At 37.9% G+C, this 26562-nt stretch overlaps 1 protein-coding gene across 39 annotated transcripts in view; it reads right to left on the bottom strand.

The window, feature by feature from the left end:
• Positions 1 to 26562, bottom strand: part of CACNA1C (calcium voltage-gated channel subunit alpha1 C) — a 522932-nt gene that overhangs the window by 49250 nt on the left and 447120 nt on the right. For 13 of the 39 annotated variants that reach the window (XM_053405799.1, XM_053405816.1, XM_053405803.1 and 10 more), the window contains one exon: positions 14375 to 14458. The exons of 2 other annotated variants lie outside the window; for them this stretch is intronic. In XM_053405799.1, coding sequence (XP_053261774.1) covers positions 14375 to 14458 — 84 coding nt within the window. Of the gene's footprint in view, positions 1 to 13762; positions 13847 to 14374; positions 14459 to 26562 lie in introns of all 39 variants that reach the window. 24 more of the 39 variants (XM_053405792.1, XM_053405794.1, XM_053405791.1 and 21 more) reach the window with 2 other exon arrangements.

Here is a 26562-nt window from a genome sequence, read left to right as displayed (position 1 = left end):
TGAACTACATATCCAAAAGAAACTATACATGAAGGCTGATTAGTTGCCCCCCAAGTAGCAGAGTTGTTTCACAGTAAAATGCTTCAGTTCAAATATGTGGGTAGGCAGGAAGAAATAATTTGCTGCCAGTTAATTTTTATTTGAAAAGTAGTACACCTAACTTTTAATTCATTTTCTGTGTCTTTTTACTGCTTATTTAATTAGGATATGATTCAGGTCCAAGCTGGCAGTGCATGGCAGATGTAATGGCCTCCTGGTTTTTGTTTTAAATAAAAAGCAGCTGCAGGATACTGCAAAGAGGAATAGTACTGTGTGTGAGAAACTTAACCTTTTCTCCTCCAGCCATTTTTGCTGAAGGTCATTTACCCCCCAAGCGGTTTTTCATCTTTTCTCCACAGGTGAAAAAGCAGCTTGTGGTGGTGGGGAAGGGTGTTAAATGCCAAAATTGTTGAATGATTTTGTTCCCTAAGCGTAACTGAAATTATTTTCAGCAGCGGCTCTCCGCTTGCAGAATGCTCTCCCCAGAAAGCATGCTTGACACTATAGTTGTTGTTGCTGTTTTTATATTTGGTTTTGATGTTTTTTGTTATTTCTATTTTTATTATGTAAGTTGCTTTGAAACACTTTGGTGTAAAACACAACAAATAAATACTACTAATAATGATTATTTATGACATAAATAAATACCGGTAATTGCATTTGGGGCCACTATTATGATAGGGACAAAAGTTCTTTCAACTCCTGGATGGTTTGGCCTTCACTATTCAGCATCCCAATGGGAAGGGATTATTTTTCTGCACATAAACAATATAGAATTGCATTGAATCCCCTGTCTCTATGTTTCATGTGTCCTTTCTCTTTTCTCAGGTCATATTGGCCATGTTTTACTTTTACAACCAAGAGCATAATGGATATAGAAATTAAGTGCTGCATAGTTTTCCAGGGTCTGCAACTCAGCAGGGAGCCCCATTGAGAAACAATTGCTTCTCCTCTTCACCACTGCTTGCTTGTTCCCCTGCCTCCTACTTGAGTCTAGGCAGCAGCGGTGGTGAATGGAGGAACAGAAAATGACATGACCTGTTTGTTCATTGGCTCTCTGCTTCAAGTTGGTAGTAGCAGTGCTGAGAAAGAAGAGCTGTAGGAGCTGATGATAATGGCAGTGTAGAGGTAGACTCCCTAAGGGAGGTGCCCCCAGGGAGTGTGCATTGTCCATGGACCCTTCAAAACCAGGAGCCACCACATTCCCTTCAAATAATTTTCTTGCTTCAAGACAATGTATTTTCTATCTGTTTAGGGTCAGGCAATATTGATCCACAAACTGGTTAAACCATAGTTCTTGATATAACTAACAGTGTAATCTTATACATATCCACTCAGAAGTCTTTATGAGTCTAGTGGGTCTTACTCCCAGGTAAGTGTGGGATAACCAGCCTCATAAAACAAACATGCTTAAGTCTAATTAATGCATGAAGGGGTTAAGACCATACAGTAAGTTGTCATGCCATGCTTAGTTCACCTGGGGAGGGACTAGGTAATCAAGCCTTTGTTCTCTCAGTCTATCAGAGAAGCTTAACACGTAAAGAGGTTTTGAGCTGGTTACGACAACTTAGACTGCATGGCTCTCATGAGCCATTCTTGTGTTCCTATACCAATAATTTTGAAACTATACCAGTGTAACTAAGCCAAGTTTTTCTGCTTGTGCAACTTTTTCTGAAGGATGTATGAAAAAGCACATGAATCTGACCTTTGGAGGGTTTGTAAGTAAACCATTTAAAACTTATTAAACATGTGGTCTTTTTATATGACAGGGAAAAAGGAAGTTTTGGAGCTCACAAGGACATATTTTAAAGGTCTAGCAACCTATATTTCCACACTTTACTTTGCTGCATACTTAGTGATTTTAAATATCTACTAGGGTTCTCTCACCAAAGAGTACTTGCCCCAAACTTGGATCTTGGCTTCCAGGAATTTTCCTTTTATACCAGTTTTTACTTGCTACCAAGAGTAAGTGGATATAAGATTGCAGCCTTAATCAGCCTACTTTAAATCCTAGCATAGTACCGTAACTATCTAAGAAACTGGAATGTTGTTCCATATCAAAATTACTGAATGGAGTTATGCATTATAGCAACAGCTTAGAGTTTTTTTTTAATCTCTCATATTTTTAGCACTAATAATAATAATTAATTTTATTTATATCCCGCCCTCCCCGGCCAAGACCAGGCTCAGGGCAGCTAACATCAAATAAATAATACATTAAAACATAAGATCAAAGGATCGGTTGAAATACAGCTTAAAATCAGAATAAAATCTGATGGCAACCCACAAATTATAACTATAACTATGGGGTGGGAACATTAAGTGCTCACCAGGCCCAGCTATTTGTGCTGGTCTCATATGAGCTGGTGAGAAAGGGTTAGAGGGGCCCCTTACATTCGAGGTCTTGAAAAGAAAAAGGGGGGTCAGACTGGACCCAGACCAAAGGCCTGGTGGAACAGCTCTGTCCTGCAGGCCCTGTGAAAAGATGTCAAATTCCGCAGGGCCCTGGTCTTTTGTGACAGAGTGTTCCACCAGGCTGAGTGTTCCACAAATTGCTCAATAGTTAACATAATATTATTTTCTCCTGTACATCACTTCTAAACTGGATATTGAAGTATTTCATAAAAAGGTTAAGTATCAGACCTGTGGAATATCTTTAAATGATTTTAAATATTTTTGTATTTAAATTTTGTGGGGAGAAAGTTTTTTTCCATTGTTTCCATTGGTTACAAATCTTAAAAAACAAAACAAAAGCCCCCGCCTTGGGCTCTTTTGGGAGGAAGAGTGGGGTATAAATTTAATAAATAATAAATTGAAACTGCTAACATCTACTCTAGAGTAACCTAATTGCATACTATGGCCTAACTTTAGCTGTATGTAACAAAGGAAAAGTCTCTTAGACGTCTGATTTTACTTGTGTTTTCAAGAACATCAACACTTATAGCAATGGGCAGGTTCAAAATCTAAGTATTTCTCAGGCTGCTTGCTGAAACTGAAATATATTGAATATGCTTGGTGGTAATAACATAGGCAAGCAATTTCTATAAAATAAAAATTTCTTTATATATACACATTTGATAAGGACACTGGGTTTGCTGTTGCATAGTGCTAACTATTATTTAGCAATCATAATGTATCTGCAGGGAAGCAAATATGATTTACTTTACATCCTTTAAAAAATATATCAAAAAATATTTAATTTGCTTATAGAATACTTTCCTGGAATGAGGTAATTGTTAATTTTAACAAATGTGAATTAAAATAGTTATTACAACCCCCCCCCTTTGAATGACTCCACATGAAAATGCTGTAGACATGATACTGTCTAATAATTCTCCTCTTCTTACTACTATACAAAACAAAAACTGAAAAAGCCTGCAGCCATGTTCTTGAAACATATTGTTTACATGTTTAATGCCTAAATACTAGAATACTTTAAGCTGCAATTTATATTATTTTTAAAGAAAATATGGGTGCACTCTTCAAGAGTCATGTCTGTTTCTTAAGATTCTTGAAAGTAAAATGTTAGATACAGTGATCTGTACCAAAGAATTACTGTATCTAAAGTTACACTCCAATCACAACTTTGGAATCTGCTCAAGAAATTTCACTTTCTGTTCAGATAAGTGCCTAATTATTATTATTATTATCACCAACAGTTTAGAATAAATAAGATTTCCTCCACAGAGGAAATGTGAACTCCCAAACCACATACCAGCCCTTATTTGCATACACATTCTTTTATTTAAGTGCATTTAGATTTAGAATTGTCATTAACTAGAACTGTCAAAGATTTAAAAATAGGGCTGGTTTGGTTTACTAGCTAGGTGGAGATGCTAAGAACCAAATCTCACATTCTTACAAATATATATATATTACAGTTTAAAGCCACCTCAGCATAATTCTTTTCTTTCATAAGGCAAAGCTTTCTTTTTCTAAAGTGCCCTCCTACTATAAAGTCTGCAATTCCAGGTCTTGAGGAAATGGTGCTAATGCAGTACAGTAGATATACATACATGATTAATGAAATAGTAACAATAATAATTATTATTATCAGATTTTAAAATGCTGGAGGAAGATTAGAAGAAAGGTCCACCATGACAGGAAAGAGCCACCTCATGGCTTCACCGTATGAAAACCAGACCTAATGTTTGTTAATTAAATAATAGTGACTTAAAGAGTCTAACGTGGCAAGTCCCTCATTCTGAATTACAAAATGATTTGATCAGATGCTAGATCCTTAGTGTGTCAAACCAAATCATTTCATAGTTAGTAGGGGAAACTTCACTTCAGTGATTTATCTTTCAGAGTCACTTTTACTAAAAATATTTTTTTTGTCTAAAATAAAAATCTGAATTCTGCAATCTGTATAAGTTATGAAAGAAGCAAATTTTCATCTTTTGCTTCTTTTGTATAATTGAATGGCCATGGAGTGAGGCAAACAGCTATAGAAGGTACTGACTGCCTCACTCATGGATCACTGGAAGTCTCGCTCAGATCTCCCAGGTATGTTGCTAGGTAAGGCTCACACATTTGCAAGCCCTAAAAGGTTAGAAAGTTGACTTGAAAAAATTAAAAGCAAGATTCTCAGCATGTTGAATTTTGCACTTAATATAAATAGTTTTGCTTGAACAGTGTGTATACAAAATGCACATAGCTCCAGTTGTTTTGAAAAAACAGCAACACTGAACAATTTCCCCAATAAACAGTTCTCAGTATAAAAACTGAACATGCATACACCAACACAAATATTGGTAAATATCAGAAATATATAACAACCATTACAATGGTGACACTTAAGAGTGGGATAATGTAGGATGTAAAAAAAAAAGTTATAAAGAAATAAAAAAGCTGGTCACATTTTTCCTGCCCTTTGCTAGCTGTATATTGGAGGACTTCACTGTCCACATACTAATCTTGGAAGAGTGGAAAAAAACCTTTAAAAACATTTCCATGTTCCAAGTTGTTGCTTGTGGAACATTGCAGTCCTAAAATGATTGTATGTATGCACAAAACAAAGATTTGTTTCCAATATCAGCAGAACAGCAAATGACTGGAAAGTTTAGAAGATCAGACAGAGAGCAACAAAGAGGCAAACAGACCAGAACAGCAACAGAGATGGACACAGAATTTGAAACAAAGGCCAAGGCTATGTGCATGCCGTCCTTCCACCCATCTTTGTTTCATTGCAAGGGCGGGGATTATTTTAGATCACAATCCTCAATCCACTTACACTGGACTAGCAAAACAAGCTTCAGTTCAGTCAATGCAATTACTCTAGAAATACTTTTGGGTAGGTGGGTCAAGGATTGTACCTGCAGTAACAGGGTAAAGTTTCAAATAGCCTTAAAACAGATTGACGAATCTGTCAATCCTGAAGTGATTTTAATGGAAGCATATTCTATCGAGTTCAATGGACTCTACTTCCAAGTAGCATTGTAGCCAGAATCCCACTAAACAGAGGTTTGAGAAACATTAAGATTTTGACATTTTTACACACAGGGCCATCCTCCAGCTCTTGACTGACAATTTGCCTTTGCTAAAGTGAAACCATAGCTATCTGCTTTCAGTCACATTTTAATTTTGTGAAAACTAGCTGGTAAGAGGTTTGGCCTGGCTAGAAGGACAAAGGTGAAGAGTTGGGAAGAGCATAAAAGTTGGGAATGAAGAAAGGGAGGAACAGAGTTAAAAAGAAAGTGCACCACTGAGGATAAAAGGGAAACTGGAATATTCCAAGGAATGTGAACAGGAGGCATGCCATTTGCATGGAGCCTGTTGGAGTTAAAATGGAGATTCTCCAAAATGGGAGGATACCTATTTGCCTGGCCCAACACCTTTTGCTAAGGCTCAAAGGAGAATCCCCCCCCCACTCATTTGAAGATAGGCCTAGAGAAAGGCCCTAAACAGTATGCTTCTCTCACAGTTCTTACTGCTTTTGGCTTCAGAATATTCTAAGAAGCCATTTTTTTTAAATCTAAAAAATTCTCCATGCAATGTCCCCAGACTCTTAATAGGATAGAGTGTTGTCTGGGACATCCTACAAATTCAGCTGTAGTTTCCTGGAAGTGATTTCCATGACTGTGAAAGTAAGTTTGTCAGCTTTTGTCATCACAAGAATCACTTGAGAAACTGCAGCTATATTTGTGGGTTGGTAAAACACTTTTTCTAGGGATGAGAAAGGTTAGAGTGCATTACATGGAGGTATTTTGGAATCTCTGAACTGACCCAGTCATAAACATTAAATCAGCAAGCTGATTCTTCAAGAGGTCCTGAGCATTTGAAAACACCTACTTTTTGGAATCATATAAAGGTACATGATTTTCTAGGAGCAAAAGGAGAGCTTGTGGAATTTTCTGAATGTTGGGCAAGGCTTGTCTCTAAGAAATGTCTGAATGGGCATGTCCAGAGCCCAAATAAGAAATTTGGGGAGTGTTATATACACATATATCCTCTTCTTCTATCATTACCCTATTATTATTCTAGTATTCTATTCATGGAAACTATAACAATTCACTGCTTATTCAAGTTAAACTTTTACAGTTCAGTGTCTGGGTCCTAAATATTATTTTTCAGATATGATATCCATCTTCAGATAACTAAAGGGCCATCACATGGAAGATGAAGTAAGCTTATTTTCTCCTGCTCCAGAGAGTAGGACTTGAATCAATGGATTCAAGTTACAAGAAAGGAAATTCCAACTACACATCAGGAAGAACTTTCTGACAGTAAGAGCTGTTTGACAGTGGAACAGAGTCCATCAGGAGGTTGTGGACTCTCCTTCACTGGAGGTTTTAAGGCAGAATTTGGATGGCCATCTGTCATGGATGCTTTAGTTGAGATTCCTGCATGGCAGGGTGTTGGACTAGAAGACCCTCAGGGTCCCTTCCAACTCTACAGTTCTATGATTCTATGAAATACTTCACTGAAACAACACTTTGTATCCCCTTCCATCATTCCTTTCAGTACACACAGGCACACTCATACATGCAAACACTTTCATAGTAAACATGGACAAAGGTTTGAGATTAGGACCCAAATGCTCAAAGCCTCAGTCTCCTGATGTGCTTGTAAGTATTATATATAAGAAATACCCTTTGAAACTCCTTGTTAGGACATAGACACACAGACAAACATTGCTAGCCATGCATAGATGAAAGAACTCTCAGTTGCTTTTCAGGGAATATAATTGCACCCATACCTTGTTTACTGTTAATTTTAATTCTTTTTAAATGTTTTTAATTGTTTGTAACTGTTTTTTATAGATAATGTTAATATTTCTTGTATACATTCTAGAGGTTTTATGACAATAAACAGTATATAATTTTTGTAAAATAAATAAAAAATATACCTATGTGAATATAGGGACACAAAATCCTTAAAATATCTACACAGCTTTGTGTGTACCTATTATATGCAAACAAAGAGCAGCGGTACTTGTTTTGCCCCATACATCCCAGAAATGCTTTAAGACTGGCATCTATGGAAAGCGAGGGTTCAGACAGCCTATATATATATATGAAGGATGATAACAGGGTTAAGGTTTATTAAAGACTAGAGATCTATTGGCTGGACTTTTTATTGAATTCCAGGGGGAGGTGCATATTCTGTTAGTATTCTGAAGACCATTTGTCTTCTCCTGTTACACTAGTCATACAGGTAAAGATCACACATCAAATTATTCTTCTACTTGGTTTTTTTTTTTAAGAGTAATGAAATCCTTCTGCCATACAAGGAGGGATACTGATTTATTAAGTTACATTATGGGCTAAAAGAAACAAGTACCATCATGTATGTATCAATATAGACAGTAAGTTGTTTTCAACCCCTATGATCAAGTCCCTTTTTGAAGAACATATTTCAAGTCTCATTTTTCACTTTTTATAACATTGTCTCAGCAGTTGCATTCAAAAGAACAAAGGTTCATATTATTAAGGCTTTCAAATGGAAATGTACAGGACTAGGTATTTCACTGCTGCACTGTTTACCCACATGAGATCAGCTTCTCAAAAATGATTGAAAAAGAGTAAAGATTCTCCTGTTCTATGGAAAATGGGAGACCAAAGTGGAGCAAGTTAAGGTCATGCTGTATCCATAGTTAACACCAATAATTCTTAGTTATATATGTTTATCTCCATAGGTTTTTGAAACATATTTGTTGCATTTATTAAGATTGGGAATTTTTACTATTAATAGGCAGAGGTTTCACAGTGGGAATCTGGGCATTTACAGTGGAATTTTGAAAAGCTTACACCTGGTGTAGAAGCATAGAGGGTAAAAACTGCAGAGAAGCATACTCATGACTCATACATAGATAGTTTTAGGGATGGTCTCAACTATGAATACATAAACTTGCATATGCCTCTCATTAAAAAAAGAGAGGGTATTTGTGCATGAGGGGTAGGCTGGTGAATATATGTTTGTTTTTTGACAGGCCAGACTTCCTTCCAGATTTTATTTAGGGGGAATTAGAATTATGATGCAGGGCAGCAACAGCATATTTTGGCTTTAAAACAGTATTTGTATTTGGGGCTAGCTTTTGTTTACTAGCAGTTTTTATGCTGTTTTCTGTCAATCTCTTGATCATTATCAACATTTGAAGGCAGTGAACAGATACAAAAACTGGTTAGAAACTTGAAGAAGTGGCTGTATGTGATCAGATGCAGGATAGTAAAATGAAACCAGCAAACCAAGGGCTAAGTGTCAAGGAACGTTTGGGCATGTAGTTGTACAACATACAAGAACATTGAGGTATGTAGTTGTACAATTCTTGCTATTGCTGAGGAGACGTAACAGTGTGATCTTGTATACGCTTACTTGGAAGGAACTCCCAGTGGGTTCATTGGGACACCCAAATAAGGGTGCATAGGATCAGACTGTAAATTTTGTATGCAAGCCCCTGAAAAATAATAATAAATGAGGCAGGCTTGAAAGCAAGCCATTTTAAAAACGGATTTGGTAGAAAATATGCCATGGCTTTTAATGCAAAAAATAAAATAAAAATACAAGATTGTTAAACTGAGATGTCTGATGTGTCCAGTTATTAAAGACATGTATCACTAAAGTTCTGAGAGGTGCAAATAAGATGGCACACCCTCTAGTGAGTGCTACAGTTTACTCAGAGAACTACACCTTGAAAAATAGTACATCATAACCTAGTGTTGAAATAATCGTGACACTGCAGTGATTTCAGTGGAATTTTGTTATTATGGGGACAGTGTTATGTTAAGGTAGCCTTAGGAGTGGTCCCATGTGTTCACACCTTGGCACTGCCAAGCACAATCACAGAAACATGCTAGTCAACATGCACATAGCATGCATACACATGCATTTCCATCTCTTAAGCAAGCAGAGATACATGCCAAGATATTTAGGCACTTGGGTGTATGCATCCACACACAAGCTCAATGATCCTTTTAAGGCTTGTGCACACAATATCTACCCAGGGTAGATGCCACCTGTCCCATGTAGCCTGTATTTCCCCTGATGGATCCACACTTACCTCTAGTGAATTAGCTCTAGGCACTGCTTAGAGCTAGCCTGCTGCTACCTAGAGGTAAACAAAACAGTTACCCTCTTGGTACAGCAACCAAGGGGTAAAAGTTAATGTGTGCACAAGCCCTAAGAGATACACCTGCACTTAGATATATAGAAAAGTGTGTGACTGGGTAAATGGGTTCAAACTCTAAAACATCCTGAAAAGCACAATGGATAAAATGTGCTAAAGTCATTCACGCACAAACGCACAAACCACCACCAATCAGTAATACAAAAACTGACTCACTACAAACACACACAGTAAATTCAACTCTAAACCTATGCAACTATGATAAAAAAATGCATTTCCAAAAAAGCTCATAAATTTCAGTAGTTGATATTATCTGGTACAGTTTTATGCTGTGGTCAGAAAACCTTCTGTGCTTAAAAAGGAACACAAATTTCCACCCCACCCCCAGTAACTAGCAACTTTCTATTTTCACAAAAAAACCCCTATGTGGTAGGATTTCTTGTCAGTCTTCCAGATAATTTTGTAATGTTCATTTCTTTTAGTAGTTCATATTTGTTTCCTTTGTGTCACATCCATATTTCAAGGAATACATGGAGTTCCTAGACAATCTATCATCCAGATTCTGGCCAGACATTGCTTAGCTTCATAGCCCAGCACCTTTGCATTGTTTTCTGCACCTGCTGCTATGGACTACTAATTTTTTGTTTTCCTTCTTTTGCAGTCTCATCCATATTTCATTTTGGATAATATTCTTCCTACTCAGTTGTTCCATAGCAAATTGCCATCAATGGAGGATTTTCCTTGTCAGCACCTTGTAATCTTCAAATTGTGCTTTCTGACTTTCAGTCTCTTAGAGGACTGCAGTTGTCCTGATATTTCCCAAATTCTGACTTTGTGCTTCAGGAGCTGAAAGCTGTAGTTATTGCAGAATGATCTCCATTCTTGACTGATGTTCTTTTAGTACTGCATCAAATACTGATCAGACAAACAACTTTCAATCGGCATTGGAACTTGACTGGAGAAAGGAGTCAGAACCATGAAACAGGTTACATTCCTTATTTTGCTTTGTCTTCAGACTTAGTTTTATATCCAGTGAATTCTATATAGTTTCCTACAGAGATTACATAAGTCAGGATTGTTGTGGCTATATCTCCATGCATGAAATAATTAACACACTACTGAATTTGAGATGAGAGAAATATTAAGCTTCATGAGGATTTGGAGCTAAATTCTCCCCTTTCCTCGACTCTTCCCAATCAGTATTGCTTTTTGTTCCCAGGCTTCAGAATGGATGACTTCTCTTGCTCAGAAGTATTGGACGCTTCTACAAAAAAACCTGCTATGTAGAAGCATCCATTATATCCTTCATGGCCCTCCTATGCTATATATTTTTAGTTAAGAAAATAAATCCAGCTTATACCATACAGATAAGTGCTCTTTCTCTCTCTGTCACACAACACACATGCGCGTGCGCACACATACACACACAAGCTAACATAATATATTTGTGTTTTCATTATCGCCTTGTATTGCTTTGGTGACCAAATGCTTCCTAGGCAGATTAGATCAGCATGGCAAAGTCCCAGCTGGACTTCACAGAATGTTCCTGTTTAATGCATCCATCACCTTTTATGACAAAGTAACTCATGCCAAAAAAGATTCACCTTCAATAGAGAACAAATCTCAGCATTACGATTTGTTCTTAGTGTAGCAGCCACTGGTTGTCTACAGCAAACTCATTTTTCCAATTGCTTTGGATCTGGATTCTACCATATGATGCCTGGTTTTGGAGTCATTTTAAAATCTACCATCACATAGAGCTTGTGGGAAGTTTTATTCCTCTTCTCTCCCTGCCATGCTTCCAGATCAGTTGATGTAACATGAGACAGCATACAGGCACACAAGGCAGATTTTGTCAGGCTCACAAACAGTGAGCAAAGCAATGAAGCTCCCATGGTAGGGAGGGTGAAGTGGAGGTGCAACTGATCCACAAACCATTTTGTGCTGCCTGGGAAGAGGAAAATATTTCAATTTGAGCTGCAATGATTAATGCCTGCCTGCTGGGGGTGGGAGTGGAGGTTGCAGGATTTCATACCAAATGTCGCAAGCAGCAAGGGTATTTTAAAGGAATAAATTGATGTACGGTACCATTCATTCTCTTAGTTAACAGAATTATGTGCAAGAGGATTTCAAACAATTCAAAACAAACTCCATCCTTAACTGATTTTCAATTATCAGTGCATCAGATATTGTGCAAAAAAAAAATTAAAAAGGAAAGAAAAATCAAAACCAATTAATTTCTTAATAACAAATGTTAGGAATTAATAGCAAAGATTAAAAAGAGAAGAGTCAAACATGCCAGGTAATAAAAAGACATGTGCAGAATTTTGAAGGGACTATATAGTAGGAGGGTAATCTTTAGAGGGGATTCAGAGAACCACCAATGCCACCTTTAAATTTTTGGGAGAATCTCTGCAGAGGACAGCTCTAGGCAGTTCTTCAACTATATATAAATAACTGCTGAACTTAAAGTTTTACTGAGATCGATCCTATTTAATCACATTATTTCAATTCTCAGTATCAGCCAATTAATATTGAGAACAGAATTAACCATAACCTGAAAGTCCTGTTTTCCTGATAAACAACAGAGCTGACCAATGGAAAGTGGAAGATGTGGTTGGTGAATCTTACTTATCTGATCTCAATTCCTGATCAGAATTTGATCTGGAACTGAGATCAGCTTAATGAAAATTACCAAAAATGTCTTCCACTCCCTGAATATCAACTCCACAATTTACTGGGAAAGTAGTATAGTTGTGAGATACACCCCAAAGAAATCTATCTAACATAGTTACCTGTATATAATGTATGCAATCACACCCGCTTATGATGTGTCACCACATAGAATCCTTCAGCATCTTTGGTGAAGATCTCCAAGACCACATGTCAAACCAGTGGTTTACATCATCCCTCTTATTGGTGCACTAATCCTCCCTTGGATGTGATAGGGAGAAAGGCCCCGTGGATCCCTAAAAATACTTAGCTTGAAGCAAACTAACCATGCCAACCAGCGGCTGATGGATGCATGCATTCCTCCAGTCTAGCATGGATGATCGTGTGTGGCCTAGGTTCTAGAAGTGAGATTTTTAAATCTCATGCTACACATACACCAATTCAGAGGGCTATTTATCAGCAAAATCCATAAGATTATTGCCTTTAATGGACTGGGATTTTCTCTCTATCCAATGTTATTTACTTAAATGCCCAGTACAAATTCTTCTCCAAATACCAGATATTTACTTTGTGTATATTTTTTTTTTCCTTTTTAAAAACCATGAACTTAACTTCAGTCTTTTGTATTTAGAAAGCAATACCAATCCATGATGGCAGGTATTGAAATGCCAAAATTAATCAAACCTATTGGATGTAATGGTTTTTATGCAATGTTCCTCTCTACACTACCCTGGCAGCTTTCCCACAAATAATAGGGAGATAAAACTGCATCAGTTAACATGATACACAGGGTTTGATCCAGGCTAAATTGGTCACATTTAGTCAATTTGAAATCAGTGAGATGAATTGGTAACAATAACATGTCAAGCCTCATTGATTTCAGTCAGACTAAAGCATCACTAAATTACTCTGGATCCAACCCACCAAATATATCATAGAATGTGAGCAGACTTGTAAGAATTTGTGGTTTTTGAATAAAAAGTTGGGAATATAAAGGCCTAGCAGAAAACAGATGACATTTGGCTCCCATTATTCCACCTCGAAAGAGTTGCCCTGTAGATCTCTGTGAAGTGGCAAGTATCCCAGTGCCATGGAAAGTTTAACTCAACTTTGACAAATCAGGAGTCCTAAACTTGGACTACTTCTCCAACTTCCTAGGACACAAACCTGCTCTTTGTGCATTTACTTCACATAGTTCTCATCGGTTTTCCTACTATACAGTTTTTATTCATGCCAGGCTGGTTATGGGGGAAAGAAAATGATGCAACAGTCAGAAAGTCCTCAAAGTTGTTCCAAATTTAAAGAAACAAGCAAAAACAAAATATCCAGAACAACAGAACAAAAGCAATCCTTAAAAAAAAAACTTCAAATAAAAAGGGAGGGGAAAAGAAGGGAGAGAATAAAAGAAGAAGAGATTAAAAAAACTGGAAGAGACAAATGAATGTTAAGAGCAGGCACATTCATGGACAGATGCCAGCTACTTACGTTCACCTCGGTGATTGCTATATCAACAATGCTACCCACAACAATCAAGGCGTCAAATGTATTCCATGCATCACAGAAATAGTGCTGCATGTGGCAGAGAAGCCGAGGAAAAAGAGAAAGAAACAAAGAGAAGAGAAAGGGAGAGAGAGAGATATAAAAATAAACAAACAAAATAAATAAACAAAGCATGAAAGAGGGAGAGAAGAGAAAAAAATAAGAAAAGAAAGAGGTTACGCGGGCATATTAAAGAGTCTCTTACCACTCTACAGTATTGGCTGCTCATACCTCTGTAACATGATGGAGGGTATCAACAAAAGCCTGGTTAGTTAGAACGTTTCACTCAAACATGTCTGAATTTTTTTGGAGGGAAAAAAAGCACACGTACCCCAAGCTTTGTGTGCTTTCACCGGTCACAGCTGTGACAAGTGAAAAAGAAGGAGGTATGCAACCCCCCTCCTTTTTTTCCCCCTGGGAGAAGGACGACGGCAAGTTCAATAAAAGCATGACTAGAGGGAAGAAAACATAAACCAGAAATAATAAAAAAGAAGGAAACAGGAGGAGGAAGTAGAGGAGGATTTGGTGGCATCCTAGGGAGGGTAGAGTAATACTCACATTAGTTTCACTGAGAATGACGTCTATTATGCTGCCAATTACGATGAGGAAGTCAAAAACATTCCAAGGATCACTAAAGTAACCCTACATAAGGAAGGGGCAGGCAGGATGGGGATTAAAAAGGAATGTTAGACAGACAAAAAAAACAGTTCAAAAATCGGCATTAGAATTACTGCCCTGGTGTCCTCAAGTGGTTATAGAAGAGTAGCTAGAGAATAAGTTTTCTTACGCAACCACACATGTTGGCATTACTCAAATAAGCAATCCCATTGAAATCAAAGGTATTGAGTGTTTATGTAAGGACTACCTGCATGTGTGTTTGTTGTAGGATGAATAGTTCTTGGGTTCTGAATTGCATGAAGTAGCCCTTCCCTCTAGTTCTGCTGCATCTTCCCTTGTTCTGCCATTTTTTCCCCTTCAGACTTCATTATAAATTCATTTTGTACACACAGCCAACAGGTCTGTACAGTAGTTAAAATTTCAGTGGAACATGGTAGAACTAAGACAAGAGCAGATGTAGCTTAGCAACATGAAAAGAGAGACATGCCTTGGTTCTTTTTAAGCCAGGTGCTGCATTCTGGTGAGACTAAGGTTTATCTACATTTAGACACTATAGTGTGGGACCTGCTTACTCTCTGAAGAGATGCCAGCTGGATGAAGTTTGAATGGGAAGGAACTACATGTGATACCTTCATACACATATTCTGGTATACTTATTGCACTATGGGGAAAATGGCTCCCACATAGTAGCTAACATACAAGAAAACTTTTTAGTGAAACACTTCTAATTTTGACCCTTCCTTATTCTGTGCCCTCCACTGACTTTCACTGTCATAGCAGACTGTTCATAGCAGACAGATATGCTCCCACAGCTATATGTATACAGCTCTAAAATAATCCTTTCAGCATGTAGAACCTGAGTGGTAGTATTCCTTGTTTTTAAAATAGGAGCTTAGCAATGGAGGCCAAGGTTAGTTAACAGCTGATAAGCATCAGGATCACATTAGGGTAAAAGAGAATACATAAGACAGATATGGTTGACACAAATCATCCATCTCCTGGAGATAGAGCAGGCTGGACTGGATAAAGAGCCAAGGTAATTATGCAAAAATAGCATAATTGCCAACTGCAGATAGGCCTTCAAAAGCCCTATCCAGCTCATGTTTCCCCCCTGAACAGCTATCATCATTCAACCAAATATGTTACATAATGAATGTGTATTTTAACCTATCTATTACTCTACTGAGTGATCCTCACTCTTCTTGTGGCAATTTATAAATAAGTTGGTTAAAGCTGGGTTGTAAATTTAAGATTGTGTCCCTTCTGTGTCCTGAGAGTTGGTTTGCCTCCTTTCAAAAAAATCAAAAACATGGTAATTGATTGCAAATTATTTCCCAAGACTTTTGCAGGGCTTGCAAAAATCCTTTCCTCACTTATCTGTTCCACAAAGATATTTAGACTTTTTAATAGTCTTAATAAATCTAACCTCTGGTTGTTTATATCTGTTTGTGCTAATCTGGCTTCCATGTTTCTCCAGCTGTGGGGTGTTTTCAAAGAGACTGAACCTAAGTGGCACAGTGGTTACTATTCTTAGCACTGGGAAGATCAGGTCATGAGTAAAATGTGAAGTTGAGTTCCCAGGAAACTTAAAAGAAAGGAGGGGAAAGGGTTGAGGAATAGCAATAGATTCTACCACTGGCAATAACCAGACCAGGTTTGGGACTCTTAAGAGAAAAGTGGGTAAGACCCATATCTGGGCCAAACAATGACCAAGGATTCCCTTCTGTAGTGTACTCCAGCTACAGATCTTGGGACTGAAAATCTTTCTATCTGATTTATATGTCAAAATATTGGGATGTGCTGGTTGGGTGTCTTTTGGCGGGGGGGAAAGGAAGAGGATGTGGAGTTAGAACAACATAAATACATTTTTGAAGTACACAAGGGAAATTCCATGCACACTATGGAACACAGGCTTATTTGACAACTGGATGCTTAAAACATGGAGGGGAAACTTTCCACGTTATCCCATTAGCAGAGAGCCTAGTACATTTAGAAAGGAAGAAAGAGTACAGGAAGTCAAAACTGGGTGATATCAGTCAATACCGGCCCCACAAGATTCACAGTGAAACATTAAAATGAGTGTTATGGTGGTCTCCAGCGTTTCTAGGAACCAAATGGACCTGGAATAAATCTGTAATTAAAGGTTGACACCACAGAGAAGGAGGAAAATAGTAGATTAAAATGAAAAGGCACAAGTAGTTTGAGTAATAACATGGTCATACCTTGGATGCATACATAGGTTAGTAAAAATATGTTCACGATGACCTCTGAACTGACAAGAACTTGAAATTTCAATAGAGCAAGCTAGAAACAAGTCAACTCATTCATAGGACCTTTCTGTTTTGACTAAGCAGACACACATGTCTGTATTCATTTTCAGTCTTTCTGGGATCTATCAAATGTATTTAAGGGCCAAATAAGGCACCTTATTCTTAAATGGGTGATTTTTAAAAAACCAAATAGCTGGGATTTGGGGAGAGCCAGATCAGGTCCATGGGTGGGAATTAAGCCTTTGCCCCGGCCACTGTCCCAATCAGCCATCCTCCACTGATTATCTCTCCACACCTGCTATTCACAGTTGCAGGAAAGTTGCTATTGGCATCAAATAAATAAACAGGAGATTTTATCCCACTATGAAGTATAGGTATGGAGAGGGTCTGAGGATAAGGACTGCTGTGGGGTAAAGGGTTAAAAACTGTTTCCCACCCCACTATGGTCCAGATATGGCTTGGCGCTCCCAGACGTTCCTGCTTTTGTTTTGTTTTGAAAAAATAGCCTAATAAGAGCAAAACACATGGCAAATGCCACCTCAAATTTGGTCCTCAGGCTGTGTACAAACTTAACATTTTCATGACCTCAGAAATGATACTGTAGAGTGGCCATAGCTAATAGCTTATACATTCATCTTTTGTATCCCATCATAGACTCTTGTAGAACCAGTTTTGTAGCACAAAGCTGTACCCTGGAAACCCAAAGCAAGCCAGAATGAGTCAAAAGCACTGGCGACATGCTATGCCGCGCACGAAAGCTCAGAATTTGTTAAGCCATTCAAAATGTATATGAAAGAGAAGGATCATTGCCACGTGTACTAAAAGCAGTAATAATAATGTCTATCAATTTCAACAGTCCACAGATTTGTAAGGAATCAGAAGAAGCATTTGCTTATAAGGAAAAGAAGGGAATGGGATTCATTCTGCTGCACAAACAGAGAGCAAGACTCTTCCCCCTTCTTTATTATATGTGTACATTTATCAAGCTATTGAAACTGCTTAGATGTTTTATTACAATCAAATGGTATATTATTATTTTTTGTTAAATAAAAATAAAATACTGATGCCTGATGAGAGCTACAACACTGTGATGGTAAAGTTGCTTCTGTTGCTCCATAGAAATAATTTTACTTAGATAAATGAAGTGCAAAAAGATCAGAAAGTAGGGTTTTAAAAACTGGTTTTGGTATTGTACTTGAAGGTGGGAAGTCCATGTATATTGCTTGTTTCAAGAATCTATGTGCAACCATGACATAACAGTTTGTCCTTCCAAATCCTTAATAATGGGCAGGGAGATATGCCTTCAACCAAGTTGCACTAACTTTAGAAAAGAACGAATTTCGTAATTCAAAGTCTTTCCATCACATATTCTTCTCATTGCCAACTAGGATTACCAACAAAGCTAGCAATAGCTAGCAATAAGCAGAGTTTGCACCAGAGCCGAATGTTTCCCTCTAGTGCACAATGAAGTCAAAGCACCAAATTCTAGCCTAAGTGAAAGTAATGAACTCACTAGGACTGAAGTTCTATTCTATTAAAATTAATGGGAATTTTGCCATCAATTGCTACTGGAGTAGGATTGCATCCTAGGAAGATGAGAATTGTACTACTGGGAATGTACCGTAGATGCTCACTTGAGTGTCTTTGAAACTGAGAGCAGAATATGGTGGTCACAGTAGGAAAATGCATTTTTTCACATACTAGTAACTAGACTGTCTTAGGCATAATTTTTACCCACAGATGGTGCAGAATTGCTTCCTGAACTTTCAACAAGCAACTCTGCTTTCACTGCAGTTACCTAATGGTCCTGAGCTTGTTGAGTTTCAAATATTTCAACTTTGTGCCTTTGACATCAGTGGTTCACATCGTGAAGCCTACCTTTGGTACATATCACTAGCCAGGAACATAATGAAAGAATTTCCTCATTTATCTCATTTTATTATAGATGGGATTATGTAACTTTTTTGCAATTCTCTCCAGTTCTCCAGCTTACTATAGACTCATTTAAAAAAGCACATATCCTATATAAGGTAAAAGAGGGGCTTAAAATATTATTATTATGTATTCTGTACATGCCAAATAAATGAGGCCCTATAATTTCAGAAACACCCTACAAATTTACCTCACCTGTACAGATATCCTTCCTCAAAAAGCCAACCTTTTTTTCTTTCTTTTGGCTTATTGAGAGCAAATTGCTGTCAATAGTCACCATTACATATTGAAAAAGAATTATTCCAATGTCTAGAAATTGTTTGGTATGCCCCCACAGACTTTAAAGTCATATTTATTGTTGTATGAACAGAAAACCTAATCAAGGGGTATTTCAATCTTAGTTTTCAATCTAAGAAGGAGGATGCATTTTCCTACCAGAAAGTTTCTTGTGGGATCTTTTTCTCCCAGGAGAGTGAGTTAGGATCTAACGAAGAGTAAACTGATGGCACTCTTTATTTTTTAAAGTGAAAAGTTTGGTGTGTGACAGCAAATCTCTTGTCCAGTGGAAGTCTTTTTGCTTTCATGTCAGAGATATGGTCATGTTATCATTATACTGAAGCTTCCCAATTTATTCATGACTTTCTGGTGGCAATTTCTTTCAGAAACACAATACCCTGAAGGTTTTTAAGGGAGGAGGACAGGAGGTTGAACTGTTTTCTCGTGAAGTATAGCTTTGTCCCACCATTACAGTTTAGTACTTGCTTTTTCCCAGTCAAAAGAAAATGAATCATCCCATGATCAGTTAGTTAATGAAAGCACTGATATAAATATGCAGTAGTTGGCTGGTGTGGAATCTCATTTGTGCAAGGAAAGCAGGCTACTTTTAACTGTTCTAAGTGTACTTGCCAATCGGCTTTTGGTTTCCTTGCCTGCTAAGTTCAAGTTAGTAAGAAAGCCCTGGTTTGCTTCTGCAGTAATGGAACCATTATGTTCTCTAGAGATCACTGCTTTTACATCCCAGGAAACAGCTCAAAATGTGATGTCAGGCAAGCCTTGTTGACAACAGGGGAAATTACCCACTGGAGCCTATATCAAGTTCTAAGAAGAGAGCCCCTTTGGAATAGTACTAAAGATCTGTAAGAAAAAGCAATTTTATAACACCAGTATTAACAAAAGTGTACTGGCTGCATATATGTTTCCAATCCCAATTCAAGGTGCTGATTTTCATCTATAGAAGCTTATAAAGCTCAGAACCACAATGCCCAACTGACCACCTCTCCTGCCAAGAATATATCCAAACCTTAGACATGTAATCTGAGGTGTCCCTCTGTGTGCCTCCTCCAAGAAAGGCTTAGACGTGGCAAAAAGGGAGAGGGCCTTTTTTGGTTGTGGCCCCCTGTTATGCAATTCCTTTCTTCATGAGTCCTCCTGGCACCTGAACTGATATTTTTTGGCACCAGGTTAAAGGTTTCCATGTCACCTGGCATTTAATGGAATTTGAAAAGGTTTAAAACTTGGTTGTAAGCCTGGATACTACCCTGTATTAGACTGCTAAACAATTCAATTAGTGACTATCATCATCACCACCACCACCACTAACTATTGTGGCCTCTGCACAGAGACCCAGTAGAACCTTACCTACAAAGGTGTTCATTGATTCAAACTAGACGATGCTCCGTTACCTCAAACCTCAATAGAAATAATTTATTAGCCACAACAATTCATCTAGCTGGGGCTGAAGGGAATTGGAATCTAACAACATCTGGAGGGCCAAAAGTTCCTCATTCCTGGGCTAAATAGTTCAGTGATCTGACTCAGTATAAAGCAGCTTCATACGTTCATGCATATTCAAGAAAGAAGACTGTGTCCAGTCAGGGTACCCAAAGCAGGTAAACTCATCTCTGTGGGGGGCAGGGAGGCTGTGTATAACTGGATGTAACCAGACAAGAAATTTATATCACAAGACTAATTCAGATCTGCGTTTTCTGTGTATGCATTTGGCAAGTTAGCTTCCACACATTCCCAATTTTTCAGTCATGTATATTTATTGCTATTCTGCTGCTTGCTGTTCACACCAGTGGGTATAGTTTCATGTAATAGAGGATTTTTCGGTCCCTCCTCTTAAGGATACCACAGTCGTTTTCCATTCTGGGTATGCATAAAGGTATTTCAGTATTTGTGCACATTCAGTTCCTATGATGCGTGCAAGAGTGCAGTAACAAGCATTACCAGCTTTGGTTAATGTTTCATAATGGGAAAAATGGAAGCTTGTGCTTTTTGAGAGGGACAATACTCAGTTCCATTTCTTTTGTTTTTTAATTTTTAATAATGAAGTATTGTACAAGAGTGATTGAGCGCGTACAAGAGTAATAAAAATGTATTATGCAAAACCATTGTATTTTTATTACTATTTTTTAAGAAGCCTAATTTATTAGGCTACATCCTCTGAAGTAAACTCACACATGTACTGTGGGGAGATCTTCAGAAAATAGCTGCACCTAACCAGTTTTTTAAATTAAAATAATAGTAATAAAAAAGCAAAACAATAATTGAATACAACAAAATGGTGCATAATACATGCCATTTACATATTCAAAACATCAATGGGAGATATACTTTTGATATCTAAATACAGACAAGTGACTAAAATAGCAATGAGAATTGAAATGCTACGGTATTGAATCTTCCCAGAAATACATCTGAGATTCTGGAGGTATTTAATTGCTACCTTGTCTAATAATATTATAAAAGGTCCCCCACATTGCTGTAAAATTATCACATCTCACAACTTCTGTACACACTCTCCTTTGCTGCATAAGCTTCTCAGCTACTGCAATTACCCACACTTTTGCCCACCAGCCTTGCATTGTGGTGACATTCAATCACATACCAACAAATCCAGGTTCCACAATTAGAGCTCCAAATCAGCTCTAATTGTACAACCTGAATTTGCTGGTCTGTGATTGAATGCCACCTAAAAATAGTGACAGTCTGGAGATACTCAGTGTAACTTTACATGACCTTGAATGGGAGGGGAAAATTTAAAAATAGCCACCTGCAAATTAACAACCACTCTACCCACATCACCATTGCAAAGCGTAAGATATCATGTGGTATAAATCAGCACCCAATCACAGCAAATCGCAACTGGGATGTAAACCCCACACATGGAGACCATAAGACAGATACTCAGATGTATTGCATGGTGCTCAATCTCTCTGGCACCAGGTCATGCACACCTAGAGCTCACAAGAATGAACTCTGGTGATGGGAAACTATGTGAAAGGGTACTTTGCACACAATTGAACACTTTGCACAAAACAGCCTGACTTCCTACAAAGAGGGGAACATGAGTGTATTTCTAACGCTTCCTCTGCCTAGAACCCTAACAGATATCTTGCCCTGGGGCTCTAGATTAGATGGTATTCTCATTTGTGTGCCCATTAGTATTTTCTCACAGAGTCCTTGTGTAAACTTGGCTCATTTTCATCTACAGCTCATGAAACACATCTCAGTTGAGCCCACTCTTGCATTTTGCAAAAACTCTCCAGGCTGTGTTGTGAGAACTTATTGTGCAATGGATTGTGTGCAGTTCTGCTACTGTTAATCATTGCCCACTATCACCTAGAATCCATTTGTGTGCCCCCAGGGGTATTGTAATTTGTTTTTCTAGTGGTGTCTTTGTTCTCATCTTCGTGCAATATCAACAGAACAACAGTTTTGTCTCTTTTAAATCACACCTGTAAATGGGTTTTCTTTCTTTCTTTCATAATTTGGTCTCTATGTAAACAATATAATGGTGAAGAGGAGTGGGGTACAGAGTTGGCTACATTTTTCTGTGATACTTACTTAGTGATAGTGTTGTTTTTTTAAAGAGTGTGTTAAGGGTGGGATCCTAATATAACTTACTTAAGAGTAAGCACTATTTATTTAAATGGGACTTAAGTGTTGAATAGACATGGTTAGAAATAGATTTCTGCTTAATCTGGCAATGTACATAATTTGTATTATTTTTAATTATAGTCTATTAGCAAGAGCAATGACACTGCCATGGCAATAGCATCTTGTACTGTACAGCAAACTGTGTACCTGTGTGTATGGTTGCTAACAACAAAAACAAAAGAGCTGCCCAGAAAGTACCATTAAGCATTACTACCTCCCACTACTTCACATACAATGATGGTAGGATACAGGATTAGAAACATAACAATGAATGTTAATGGCTACTGTCATCTTCTCAATTAAGCAGTTCTAGGGAATATACCTTTTTGCACCACAACAGATCTGATATCGAAATGAGTTGCAGTTATAATGGCCTGGTTCAGTAAGTTGCCAGGCAGTTCATTTTTTCATGACTGAAGAAATTTGGTCTGCTAAATATTGCTAACACTCACATGAAACCTGATCAGCTGGCAAGCAAGCAAATGGGCCTCAGCTAGAGTGCAAGCTTGATTATTGCAAAAATTATCACAGTTCCTACTTCAGACACAAATACTCCATTCCAAACTCCACTCCAGCTGGGGTTACTAAGACAGTATGGCCCACAGAGGTAAGTAAGGGAAGGGAGAGCCTGTACTGTAATGACTAACTACTGCAACTGTCTCCCATGTGCGTTTACACTTTTTGTAATTGGTTACATACTGCTTAGAAGCTACTTCGGCAATTAAGTGGAATATAAATTAATGAACAATAATGAACAGCAGCAGTTGTGAAGAATGATGAATAATACTGAGCTATTTGTAATTGGGCTGCTGTTAGCAAGAATATAATTATTTGCTATGGAGCCCACACATGGCTTCCATATACACTGGAAAAGGGGCCAGTGTTGGATCCATTGCCACCAATTGTTCTACTATGGCTGATACTTTGTGAAATATCCTTTGCCAAACAGGTTCTACTTAGCTGATTGCAGCTTCTGGAAGCTCATTATCTCTGCTTGGTGTCCATTGCTATTGATGCCCAGTAACATTCCACAGGATTTGTCTATTTGAGTCTGGCAGGCACATTTTTTCAGGATGTGTTGATAGCATATGATTCCATACAATTCTCTTTGGTGGAAATGAAGAGGTTCTATTTGTTTTGCCATTCTACCATGAGTTTGTCTTTGATAAAAGCTCAGAGACCAGCCCACACTTTAAATAATCCAGGGGGGAAGGGCAGTTATAGAGAGCATGATCATGGTGAGAATTTGTATGCATTACAGAAAGAGCAAGCAGCTCAGATACTGCAGGTTATCAACAAGATTTGATTGGACACTTTTGCTTACCCATGTGGAACTTTTTGCTTATCTAATTACTGTTTAAAATATTGATGTAAGCTTGTGTGTTACACAAAATTCTTATTCACACACTCAGATAAAAATTAAAATAGATATTCCAGTATAATACTGATGGTTAGCAGTTTTTGAAAACTATAAGGAGTTATCAGCTGTTTATCTTCTACCTTAGAAATCTTGCCTAAGAGTCAAATAGCAGGTCAATCTTTTTGAGGTGTTGCAGATGCACTGCTCTGTTCAACATCTGCATATGCTGTAAAATGTAATTTAAGTGGTGTGTACTTGACTCTCTTGTAGAAAGATCTGTGGAAGGGTTGGGGTTTTAAGATTGAGATAAGTACGTAGTATTTATTATTCATGAAGATCAGAGAGGAAGATGCTTACACTGAAAACGATCATGTTCTTGGGTCCCTGCCAGACAAGGGGCAAATATCTCATTGTATGTTGGAGACATATATGTTGGAGATCTTATGACAGGAAATGGAAAAGGGATAATAGAATCAGGGTGTCATCTCTTTTTCTTGTAACTCAACAGCTTTAGTAACATGATATTGTCTTGTATAGTAGCTTAAGTGTGTAGGTGCTTTAGAGATTTTGAAGAGAAGCAGAGGTTGGAGTTTTGCTTTGTTACAGTGTGACAGCTTATCTCAAGCAGTGAGGACTCTGTTCATAAAATCATAGAACTGTAGAGTTGGAAGGGACCCTGAGGGTCATCTAGTCCAACACCCTGCCATGCAGGAATCTCAACTAAAGCATCCATGACAGATGGCCATCCAACCTCTGCTTAAAAACCTCCAAGGAAGTAAAGTCCACCACCTTCTGAGAGAGTTCGTTCCACTAACAGCTCTTACCATCAGAAAGTTCTTCCTGATGTTTAGTTGTTAGTTTATTCATCCCATGTCCAGAACAGAAATCAATCCAGCTAATACAGTCAGTATTTGCTGTTGTTTTCAGTCCATAAAAGGTACATAGTTGACAATATTTTTTCCATTTCTATTGTGTTTCCTTTGCATTTAAAGGAATGCCCTTTGCGCTGAAATAAATGGTATGGAATAACATAATAATGTATGTATGTATGTATGTATGTATGTATGTAAGATTCTGCCACAGTAAATAGTGAGAGAGATAATGCTGTGTCTGTCAGAAGCTGACTGTAGTGAAAAAGAAAAACAGTGCTGCATGCAATAAACATGGGCTGGAATGGAATTCAAATGCCTTCTTACATCCCCATCAGAAGGCACCTTACAAATCATGAAACAATAAACACTGAAACATCAGAATAAACTAAAACTAAAACCCTAAACAGAAGCTGCTAAAATGCTAAAAGCAGCTGCTGATAAAACAAGAAGTTGAGTTAAAACACCTAGACAAACATAAGTTATTACCGGCACTATTTAGGCAAAGAGAACACATTTCAAAGCTGGGGTGCCACAACTGAAAACTCCACATCTACAGTAACCAACCACCTGGCTCCAGCTGGTGTAAGTATCCATAGAAGAAACTCCCCAAACTAGGCTGGTTCATATAGAAACTTGCAATCAATCCTTGAGATATTCTTGTTCCAAGGCTTATAGATTAGAATCAGTTAACCTCAACTGAAACATATTCAACTGTTTCTCACTGTTTGAGTGCATTTTCATACTGTGGGGATGAGGGTTTTCCTTTGATGAATGAAATACCTTTCCTCTAGGATTATTCATTTTTTGTGCAGCTGCTGTTCCTGCAGGCACAGTTGTGCAGGCACCATCCCACTGGGCTTTTTAAACACTGTGTGAATAATTTTCTATATTAAATAAATAATTAAGCATAATAGCTAATCTGGTGCTTCCCACACCACCACATTGTGCTCAGTCATATAATTTTTTAAAAAATAATTCATAATGACATTGTTAAAATTTCAAGTTCTAGTCTTGAAATAAATCTGTCACAATGTTGCAGTAACATGCAAATTCCCTGGATACATTTGCTGAGAAAGTAATGGTCCCTGTTCCATGAAGCTCCTGCCCGTTTCTTTGCACCAGATTTTCCCTGCCAGATTAATTATCTATCTGCTGTGGAATTGGTTAGCCATGTTGCACAATTTCTTTTCAATAAGGTCAAAAAGTAAAGAAGGGGATGGCACATCTCCCGAAACTAACCCAAGAAATGTAGCACCATGTGACACATTAAAGCTCATTGATGATAAACTGTGCAGCTGCCTACTGAGCAATCATGCTGAAAAGATTAGATGTCCCTCTCCATATATATATATGTATGGTTTGGAAGCTCTGTCACCATTTCATAGAGTTATAGCATTGGAAGGTTCCCATAGGATCATCTAGTCCAACCCTCTGCAATGCAGGAATCACAGTTAAATAATCCGTGATTTGTATCTCACCATCCTTCTCTCACTCTTCTGTCTCATCCTACAACCCCCTCCCTCTGGCCATTGTCTACTCTATTCCCCTTCTTTTGCATCTTCTCACTCAGCTTCTCAGTCATCATGTTCTTTGCCTCTGTAACCTCCATAAGAATGGAGGACCAATTTCATCAGTCTGCCTCCTGCAAGCAGATGAATACGAAAGGTTTTATGCAGCCCTAGGGGATTTTTCTGGAGCCTTATCCAGTATCCCTGTTGAGGTCCTGTTCCTTGCCTGTAACAAGGAGATAAC

This window comes from Podarcis raffonei, chromosome 10 (assembly GCF_027172205.1).
Source record: "Podarcis raffonei isolate rPodRaf1 chromosome 10, rPodRaf1.pri, whole genome shotgun sequence".
In the NCBI taxonomy this organism is placed as follows: domain Eukaryota; kingdom Metazoa; phylum Chordata; class Lepidosauria; order Squamata; family Lacertidae; genus Podarcis; species Podarcis raffonei.
This window is presented reverse-complemented; position numbering and strand designations above follow the sequence as displayed.